The sequence below is a fragment of the Falco rusticolus genome, chromosome 13, assembly GCF_015220075.1.
Source record: "Falco rusticolus isolate bFalRus1 chromosome 13, bFalRus1.pri, whole genome shotgun sequence".
Classification (NCBI taxonomy): Eukaryota; Metazoa; Chordata; class Aves; order Falconiformes; family Falconidae; genus Falco; species Falco rusticolus.
Genome location: NC_051199.1, coordinates 4,398,336 through 4,408,742, shown reverse-complemented (window position 1 = coordinate 4,408,742; position 10,407 = coordinate 4,398,336). Strand labels below are relative to the sequence as shown.

General features: G+C 45.0%; 1 protein-coding gene across 3 annotated transcripts in view; it reads right to left on the bottom strand.

Annotated features, from left to right (window-relative positions):
• Positions 1–43: 43 nt before the first annotated feature.
• Positions 44–10,407, bottom strand: part of MYO7B (myosin VIIB) — a 55,902-nt gene continuing 45,538 nt past the window's right edge. For all 3 annotated transcript variants that reach the window (XM_037406845.1, XM_037406847.1, XM_037406846.1), the window contains exons 41-49: positions 7,804–7,909; positions 7,554–7,667; positions 7,036–7,123; positions 5,808–5,914; positions 5,090–5,275; positions 4,135–4,251; positions 3,344–3,427; positions 2,505–2,624; positions 44–1,749 (exon numbers count right to left, since the gene is read on the bottom strand). In XM_037406845.1, the coding sequence (XP_037262742.1) occupies positions 1,666–1,749; positions 2,505–2,624; positions 3,344–3,427; positions 4,135–4,251; positions 5,090–5,275; positions 5,808–5,914; positions 7,036–7,123; positions 7,554–7,667; positions 7,804–7,909 (1,006 nt within the window). In that variant the 3' untranslated portion in view covers positions 44–1,665. The remainder of the gene's footprint in view (positions 1,750–2,504; positions 2,625–3,343; positions 3,428–4,134; positions 4,252–5,089; positions 5,276–5,807; positions 5,915–7,035; positions 7,124–7,553; positions 7,668–7,803; positions 7,910–10,407) is intronic.

Here is a 10,407-nt window from a genome sequence, read left to right as displayed (position 1 = left end):
CCAGAGCGAATATTCCATTTTCTTGTTAAAAAAGACGTTGTGGTTGATTTTCTGCAGTGTTTATTTAAAAACCAGAAACGGTACAGTTTGGCTGCAGGATTTCTTTTTGTACAGGTGAAGTATTGAATTCTTCTTACAGCCAGTTAGATCAGACATCAAAGTCATTGGTCTCAAACATTTCCATTGCCAGCAATGGACATAACAGCAGGAACATCTAATTGCATGCAAAAGGATCAACTATCCTGACAAGTGTGGCACTCATTTAGATGCACAGAGGCAGCGGGGCTCTCCCCTGCCACCCATGTACAGAACTCCCATGAGTGTCTGAATTTCACACACACACATCTGAGGGAACAAGAGAACCATTGTGCGTACATTGGCAAATTTGAGAGACCTAGCAGAGCTGCTTTTCCAGCACTGCCAGGTTGTGTCTCAAGGAACTTGATGTAAATGCTTTAAGACGTGTCCATGTTTCACTGCGAGCAAGGGAGGGCTTGTCATTGAGGAAGGAGCGCGTGTTCCCTGACGGGGTAAGCATCTAAGCTTACTACCACTACAGTGCGTATATGCTTTACACGCTCCATGTACGCTCGGGTTCCTATAGGACCAAAGTTGCGTGTTTACGAAGGTCTGAGACATGAACAAGTGCTGAATCAAATTTTACCACTCAAAGCGGTTACTAAACAGGAAATAGAAAAGATCAGGAGAAATTAAAGCTATTACTCTTGTCTCATGAATGAATGTTTGCATAACTCCGAGCTGAGAACATTTTTATAGAGCAGAAAAGCCTCTTTGGAACAGAGGTCTGTTAGACTGAGTTCTTTGATTCTGATTTGCACTGAATAGAACATCTATAACTTGAAATGGGAGCAGCTGACTAAAAGTAATGGACTCAAAATCAAGACTCGCTTCAGCGTTTACGCTTACTAGAAATGGCATAGTGCAAAGCAGTTTTTAATTTCCAAGTGCATTATAAAGTGTGGAAGAAAGAAAATATTTAATTTAACCAAGGCAATGGTAAACCAGTGGACAGCCTGCTAAGTTAGCAGCACACAGGAATGACAGTTATATTGTGACAGTCACTGGCTGTCATAGTCTACTGTAACTTGCAGCACCTAAGCTAGTGATGAAACCCAGCATCTTTCCTTTCAGGGTGTCCAGCTATCCTACTACTAAAGGGCATTTCTCCACTCTTAGAGTTTCCAATAGGAGGAAAAAAATAACATTACCATTGTTTGCAAAGACTCAAGGAGTTTATGCATTTGGTAAGAGCATATACAACAAGGGGACACTTTCTTTCCAAAAGGAAGACAACTGTTAATGTGTGTGTGTCTTTAAGAATGGAGCAGATGCAGAGTATCAGAATAGGCTCTGGTATTAGGGTTCCTCTGCCCCCATATTACGTTAAAATCCAGCTAAACTTTCTCTAAATCCAAACTCTGAAAGGAATTCTCATACTACATCTAAGACAGACAAGTGTTATGGATATTTGAAAGCACATGTTCACTTGAGCTTCGCTTGTAATATTTCAGCCGCACAGTTCATTCAGTGTGTGATCAGAAGATTGATCATCCAGATTAGTATTTTTTTAAATGGCATTTCCTCTGGGAGATGAAATGACAGGTAGTTTGGCACAGATGCAGGTCGTGGGTTCTGTTTCCACTCTCAGGCTGGGAGGTTCTTTTGCTTGTTTACAGCATTCATTAGCAGGCGTACATAGGATGTTAACAGGTCATCCATTTTATAACCCTGTCAGAGAAGAAAGAAGTCTTAAGTCTCTCAGAGAGCTCCCAAAGCAAAAATAACTATCAGTTCCTCCCTGGTCTGTTGTCTTCTTAGGTTCTTCTCTGCATGGACATCTCCTCTTCCAACAGCTATCACTTTTGATAATTATTTATCTGTTCCTCCCTCTGCTCTTCTCTTCATAGATTTACCAAACTTTACAGAGCATAGCTCTAACTGTCTCCTTGTCATTTGTTATATAGATTGACGCCTTGTATTTCAGAACCCAAGCTTTCCTGTAGAAGTTAGCCCATAAATGTTTTTATGTTATCTTTACAAATTTGCCTTTAAATATCAATACAGTGATACTTGTCTGAGTCTGTGGACAATCTGAAATGGATTCTTAAAAAGGTGGTACCACTCACTGAAAAGTTAAAATCTTATAAGGATGGCATTGCTGCATAGCTGGATCAAGCCATGCAAGACAAAAAGCCTCTTCTGTAGTTTTGTGGTTAAGTGCAGCCTTAATGTCTTGGATAGATAAAATTTTGATGTATGGGAAGAATTTGGAAAGTACTATATTTCCTTGTCTCTGTGGCTTATGTCTTTGCATCAGATCTAGCACTGAGCCAGTTCTAAACTGCGGTTTTATTGACAGAGCAGTGAATGTTTTTTGTATCTGCACTGGTTTTAACATCTGGTTTGGCACCATTGTTTAGTAGCAATTCTGGATGTAAAGGAAAAATTGGGACTTTCTTGTAAGTTGACAAAACCCTTCTTACCAGAGAAGTCTCACATAAGATCCGGCTTCCTCGTACTAGGTTCCCTATTGTCATGTGAAAGTATGTGCTCCCACTGCTCCAGTTGGAGATTTTGTTGAAGGGGTAGACCGTTAAAATGTCCTGTGTGGGGAAACAAAGGGAACTACAGAACATTTCTGAAATGAAAACGGGCTGTTATGTAAGAAAACCTGTAGAGCCAGAGCATTCTTTTTCTCTCCGACTTCACTTACACACACAGTGGATCAAGGTAGGTCTTGCATCCAGACTAGTGACATATTGTATTTTCATCAAGCAGGTGAGTCTATCACCCTAACGAGACTTCCTTTCATTATGTATTCATCTTTGCCTTAGCACACTGCCATTATATTTACATAATCTAAAACTCGCTGGATATTTGTTTTCTTATTAAAAGCAAATAGTGATATTCATAAATGCATCTGCCTGGGAACATGGTAAGGACAGACTGTTTGGGTTAGAGAGCTGGTGAACACCGTCATTCGACCTGATCTTTTAGACAGCTTGGGCCTCCTGCAAAGCTTTTTTCTGAAGCAGGTTCCCTAGTGCGCTGTGCATCCGTCCATCCGTCTGATCTTACCGCTTTGCCCAGCTCCATCGTGATTACCACTTCTTTCTCAGATGCTCTACACTGTTTCCTTCCCAGTGTAGAAACTGCAAAGAAGTGATTTGGGGCAGTAACATTTTCTTTGGTTTCACACAGAAAATGAAGAGAGGGGGTCCCTCCTCCCCTGCCGTTCAGGGAGATGGTCCTGTTGCTGTCCCTAAGCTAGCATGGTCAATTAAATCCTTCCTTAGATAGATTCTTGAGAAGCAACTGTTACCTTTGTCTTCTGATGTATCAGTGAGACTCCTTGCTTGTTAATTGCAATCAGCACAATCTCTGGGAAATTTGGCTCCGAGGTTTGCTATAAATGAGTAACAGAGCAAGATAAGCAGGAAATGAAGAAATCATCTACATCAGGTGCGTAGTGACCTTTAACAGTGTCCATTGCTGTTTGTTCACTTTACCAAATAAACACTAAAACATAAAGGTCTTCAGTATTGTGTAATTAAGGATGGCTCTTTTGGCCATACATGGATGACCTGAGCAGCTGCTAGATAAAAGCAGAACCAAGTCCATTATTTCCTAGGCTGTCTGATAACAGGCTTCATGGTTGGTTGCAAACCATTTAAGAGCCTCGGGAGGAGAAATTAAAGGTAGCAAGTAGGAAATGATTCCTGGGGGTATCCACTGCAGAATGAGAGGATTAGTACAGTTCTGTTTGGAAGGAAGAGTCCCCAGAGATACAAGATTTGGCAGCATTTTGTTGTGGAGAACAATGACAGGACAATTAAGTATCTACGTAACTATAAGCCCCCTACTACAACTACTACATAGTTGTGATATTAGGTATTACAACTGGAATAACAACATAGCCAGTGAAGAACAGCCATAGTTTGGGATGGATAAAGAGCCCGTCTCCCCACTTCAAGGAACAGAGTTTTTCTCAGTAGATGATGGGGATTCAGCTTTATAATGCATCCTCACTTACACAGATACGGAATTATAGTCAGTCCATACCCCCAGTGCCAGCCTGCTACCAAAGCTATTCATACCGTCCTTTAAACCTACCTTCACCTCAAAGAAGGCTGAGCCAAATGTTGGCCACCGGTATATCATTTTCAAGAAGGCAATCTTGGCCTCATCCACAGTTTTTCCTTCATGTTTACTATATGCTGCAGTAATGCTCTGTTTAGAAAAGAGGATACAAAGCCCATTCAGTTGGGGCCAGGCAGGTTTCCAATGTCCAGCAGTAGCACTAAGGACAGCATCAGATCATCACCGAGATCAGTCTTTTGCCCACAGCAATGCAAGACTGTGAAAATGAAAACAGCCTACCATGCATGGTGGAGCCAGAACCTCGTCAGTGTTCCTTGCTAATGACCTGGATGAAGGAAGCCCAGGAGCCCAAGGGAATGGCTTTTAGGGCCGATGGGCAGCACGGATTGAAAGAAAATTCAGCCAGCCAGTGTCTGACACCCACAGACACGTATCGCTTTTTGCTGAAACAAGTAGGGTGCATTTTCCCTCTGTATTGGAAACAGTGTCCTGTGTCTTCCTCAGTGGACTAAGTGGCAAGTACCTGCTGAAACTTCCTTGCCTTTTGGTGGATAAAGAGCCTTTTGCAGTGAGTGGCACACGCATGGTGCAAGGTGACTGATTTGCTGGCCAAACTATGAAATATTTAGGACACATCTCAATTTTCTGTTTCTCTACGGGACCCTCAAATCCCCAGTCCCACCACTGGCTTTCCTATCTCTTAACTTCTTCTGGGCAGCAAAAATAGATTAGTATCTCTGAGAAAGAGGCACATCTCAAATCAGTTGTCAAGGCCTGCAGATACCTTTCAGAGCTTTGATAGAGAAGATGGAAAATCTGGACTGTAAGAGGCAAACCCACAACACCCAGTAGCATCCCTCCATAGTGCTTTCAAAGACCGTCAGATCAAAACCATTGTGTGGCTCGGTGCCTGTCTCTCGTAAAGCTCTGTGGAAGCAGTACAATTAATGAAAGCTGATGTTCTTACCTTCTTCCACTCCTCTGGTGAGATTGCTCGGAGCAGATTGTCTGGCACCAGCTCCTTCAGGATTTTGGGGATAGCTGCCAGCTGTGTGCGGTCATGGTTGAAGCGCACCTTATAAATCAGCCCTGCCAGCTGGACCGCTTCGTCCTTGGAACACTTGTGGTAGCCTCGGAGGTACTTGGGCAGCTCCTACAAGAGACCAGCTCTGAATCCAGACAGAATGGGCTGAAGCAGACACTGCCTTACGCATCCTAAATCTTTGAGGTCAGCACGTAAGTTTTGCCAAACACAGTCCAAGGACATCCCAGGAACTTTTGGCTCCTTCTGGAGGTTCTCTGGATGATCTTTAAAGGTCCTTTCCAACCCAAACTTTTCTATGATTCTCCCTACAATTACGGAACCAGGTGAGCACCTCCAGGGAACTATTCGACAAGGGAGCTGCGCTCCTAGCATAAGCAATATAGAACCATAGAGTCATTTAGGTTGGGAAAGACCTTTAAGATCAGCAAGTCCAACCGTTAATATAGCAAAGGTGTGAACACTATGAGAAATAAATCTGCTCCTGAGGCTGAGCTCTGGCCTCCAGAGGCATTCCTCTGGAGGGTCTATAACGCAGGCCATGGTGAGGGAGATGGTAATACTCCAGCAGGCTTACTTTCTCAGGAGTATTTCTTGGATCACATTGCCTGCCGTTATATTTATGCTTTAGGGAGCTGGTTACCTGGTGATAATGAAAAATTGAATCAGCTTTCAGGTCCTTCCCAGGAGTTACATTCAGCCACAGCTTTCTCATGAAGTACACCTCATAAGCCACAGACATAGCAGCCCCTGAGGAAACAACATCTTGTCGGTATTCTCATTATCACTGCAGAGTTCTGCAGTTTTTAAATGGCTTCTGAGTGTCTTCAGAAATGTAGCTCTGGTTTTAACAGTAACAAAATGACTTAACAAAGAAGTACAAAAAGCCATTTTAGATGACCAAGAATGTGATTCATTGTCAGTTCCTGGACACTGATCATGCAGTGATCTAAGGTGCGGGCTCTTCAGAGATGGGGGAAGAAGCTGAGGATGCCTGCAGTACGAGGCTTTGTTATTGGTGCTCATGACAGCTGCCTGCCCATGTGCCGCACGCCTGGATTCTGTTACAGTTATGCAGGTACATCCCCTGACAGCTGTGTTTACAGAAACAAACTGATTTAGTGCACCCACATCTTTGTACCGTGATTTTTAGAGCTCCTAGTGGCTGCATCAGCTGTGGGGAGAAGAGGGAAGTTATAAAGTCTTAGATATGTAGATAGTGCTTCAGGATGTTGTATCTCAGCTGTCCCGAAATAAGCAAAGATCAGGATAAGTGAATATGAAATTGGTGTGGAGTTTGAGTTTGATGTAGATTTCAAAATGTATGTTGTACATTGGGGTGAAGTGCAAAGATTTGCTGTCATCAGTCTTATGTTGTTTTATTCTAACAAGTGTTCCCCTGGCAACACAGCTTGTGCTTTGGTATCACCAGGTAATGATCTAGACAACAATTTCCTAACAACCCAAGATGGGAGTGACACAGTGCAAAGAACCTATTTACATGTGTTGGCTGATAACGTGATCTGGCAACGCACGAGCCTTGGACTGGAAAGAGGATCGACCTAACTGGTGTGCATCCAGCTGTGTTTCCATGCAACAGGTCAAAAAATCTTTGGGGGGGAGGGGGGGGGAGGGGAGTGGGACATGTCTCCAGATGTTCTGATGTTTGTTAGCCAGTGCTTGGCTGCATCAGGTCACTGAATGTCACTGCTGGTGCAGGCAGTAACCACGTGTGTACAAACAAAAATGATATTATAAGGCTCTACCCTACACTTCCCAAGACAGAGTAAATCCTACTGGATAAATTTGCTGCTTCCCCAGTTTAACACAGCAGCTCATGCAGCTTTTCGTCATGCTGGCATTCTCCTTACCATCTTTCCCTGGTTTGTTCCTCCTGTTCCAGTCTGTCACCTGTCTTAGTGAGTCGAAGAAGTAGTCTGCTTCATTCTGACTGATCACCTGGAAGAGGCCAAGCAATGAAGGGGGGAAAGGGGGATTAGCAGACGATATAAAATACTGCCTGTGCCAACATACCCAAGTATCAGGCTGAATTTTCTTTCCCTGTCTACAGTGAGAGAACAGCAGTATGCAACACACAGTTTGCTATTATCCCAGCAGCTGCAAGGGAGCCTGCTGCTTCCCTGCTTTAAGTACCACATGCGTACTGGCAGACTGATAAAAACTCTGCATCTCCACTCAGCCCCTTCAAGGGACTCAAAATAATTGTCAGCTGCTAGAAGTTCAAATCTAGGTTGTATCCTCTCAGTAAGACAGAAGCAGTAGTGACCTCCTCTATTGCTTGGCTTCATATATGGTTGTTTAGGTGGTCTGGTAAATAAGGAAGAGAGGAGGGAGGAGACCAACTGTCCTGTCATAGTTGAGGAGTTACCTTGTCTGCAATCTTCACAAAGAGGCTGAAACCTTCCCAGGAGCTCAGCTGCAATTTGGAAGCGATGTTCTGACACAGAGTCCGGATTTTGGTGTTTGTTCCCACACGAAATGTCTATGAGATAACAAGATTCTTGTTACACAGAGAAGAGGAATAAATGAGAACACTGAACGTCCTGAAACGTGCTCCTATCATGAACACATCATGGCTGGGAAAATGGTCAAGGCTGGGAAAACAAGTAAGTTCTCACCTGTTCTGTATCATTGGGGAAACAAATCTTGTGTGAGATCTTAGTGTTGTTCTGTAAGATGGCCTCAACCTCCACAGGATGAGGTGCCCACTTCCTGGAGCCACTCCTGGAAAATGCCACCACCATCATAAGAGAGATCAGTGCTGGATGTTTAATCTTTGAGGAGTTGAACAACAGTATTCCACCTGAACAACAGACTCCATCCAAACTGCTAGTACTGTGCGGGGGGAGGGGGATACACAGGGGTAGGGGGCTCTAGTGGACCTTCACCCGAATGCAAACGCAGTGTATTAACAGCAAGAAACTGAGGGTCTTATTAGGGTGTATATTAAAAGTCTGTTCTACTCTGCAAGGAGGCTGCATGCATAAGGCACCTTCCTAGCCAGTACCATTACCTCTTCTGTGACTTCAGTAACGTTTTTCCTTACTGTTATTGAAGTGTGTGAAGTCGGTGGCCACGAGGAGAAATGCATTCTATTTAATTCTTGTACCAGCAAAGAGAGATGCATTCAGACACAAAATGAGTTACAGCTCAGGAGGCAAGTACTGGAAAAGTCCAGAGGGCTGCTAGAAGCATCACATTTTATGTAAGAGCAGGAGCGTAACCACCGAGCCAGAGGCGTTACGCTGCACAGCCCCAGTCCTTTGAGGTAATACCTAGAGCAAAGGAACCGGCCCAAAGTCCGAGTCATGCAAAAGCCTTGATACAGTTAAACTGAGGACAAATCGAACACCTTCCCTCCTGGGGCTGTGTTTCCTGCCCTCACTGGCACAGAGCAGGTGGTTAGGAGATTTTGTACACTAGTTTATGAGCCAAAGTCCTCTGTCACGCTGGGCCGATCTCTCAGGAAGAGAGCTTAGTCTGGCATCCAGTTTTAGTTCTGTGGATTTGAAAACTATTTTTTTTTTCCATGAAATAAGGTAGCAGTTCCATTTGGAGAAGGAAAACCTGACTGTAACCGGGTTGAACAGCATGTGCTTTGGTACTGTGCAGGCACGTAAGGAGGGGGACCTGCCCTGCCTGGTCATCTATTCCTGGCCCTGCAGCAGAGGGAGGTCACAGGGGACCAAGGAAGTGCAATAGCTGGGCTGGAGGCACAAGGCCATCTCCCCTTGCAGCCTCAGCTAGGAATTAACTGCCAAGGAATGATCTGCTTAATACCCATCAGGGTGCTGGCTGGTTCCCTGGCCAGGAGTCTGGGGGTGAAGCTGTAAAGCTGTTTATGGAGGAAAAGGTGTACCCAGGGGCTCAGCCGGCTTCCACCACACGTATTGTAAGTCAGTCCTTTGAGCTGCCTGCTCACCCCTCTCCAAAGACAGCAGGTTACTTACAGGGAGAAGCTGGACTAGATGATCATTGTATGTCCCTTCCAACTGAAACACGCCTAGTCTAGTCTAATCTATTAAGAGCAGGTGCAGGTCTAACCTTAGGAAAAGAAATGCTCTTGAAAACAACATTTGTCTTTGTTCCTCTTCCATCCCCAGGCTCCAGATCAGGGGCAGTTTAGCACATAGAATTCTCCTCCCAAACAGCCCGTTCTGCTTCTCCCTCCCTGTTTCCCCGCTCCATAAAGCAGCTCTATACAGCTCAGCAGGGCTTAGAGCATCAATAGCACATGATATAGGGAGGCAGGAAATTTTCAGTCTTCTCCATAGAAAGGAACAATGAATAGCATTCCTTGCCCTGCATTTTTCAGGCACTTCAAAGGCGAGTTCAATGTGCAGTGACATTTCCCCAGCAGTGCCAAAACCCATGCGCTGCAAGGGGGACAGCCACTGCGTTAGCATTCCCCTCGAGCCTGGCCACAGGGCTCACAGGCACACACAGGGCCCAGTCTCAGGGAAAGGGGGGGATGGAGGAGCTGGAGGGAGAAATCACTGGGCAGCTTCTTTGTGGCAGGCAGGTGGCAACTCTAGCAGCATCAGAAGGGAGAATGTGGGGGTTAACCTTGATGCTAGAGCACTGTGTTCTCAGAGCGTCAGGCTGGGTAATTTCAGTGCCTGGAGGAATCTAGGGAAACCTTTCCTGTACAGTTCAGTTGATCCTTCCTTGAAATCCTGGTAGCCCTTCCAGTCTCTCTAGTTGTGTCATGCTCATTACACCAACAAGTCACTCAGAAGCTCAGGAAGCGCTGTGGTTTGGAGGCCTTGTTGCTTCAACCCTCACCAGGACTGGGGTAATGCCTAGCGGACTGAGAAGGGCCTTGCTGTTGAGCAGCTGTGTGTCAGGGCTTTGCTCGTTTGGGTTTCTTCAAAGAAAAGGAATTGTGTTGATCCTCTCTTCCCAGCATGGATCTGCTTTACTTCACCATCAGAAAAACCAACAGAGCCACCTTGGCACTCTGCAGATGTCAGTGACTTCAGCAGTGCCACCCCACCAAGAGTACAACCTAGTCTTTTTAGCTGCACGCATGCAGCTCTGTGCTGCTGAGATTCAGCGAACTCAGGACTGATCCTCAAGCACGTGTAAGGAGGGCAAGGACGTGCTGCCTCACCAAAGGCAACCAAGGTCAGGACCTCATCAATGACATTGCAGGATTTCATTTCAACTGCATGCCCTGCAGGATGTTTGAAACACCCAGCCCTGGGAGTCAAGCCGTTATG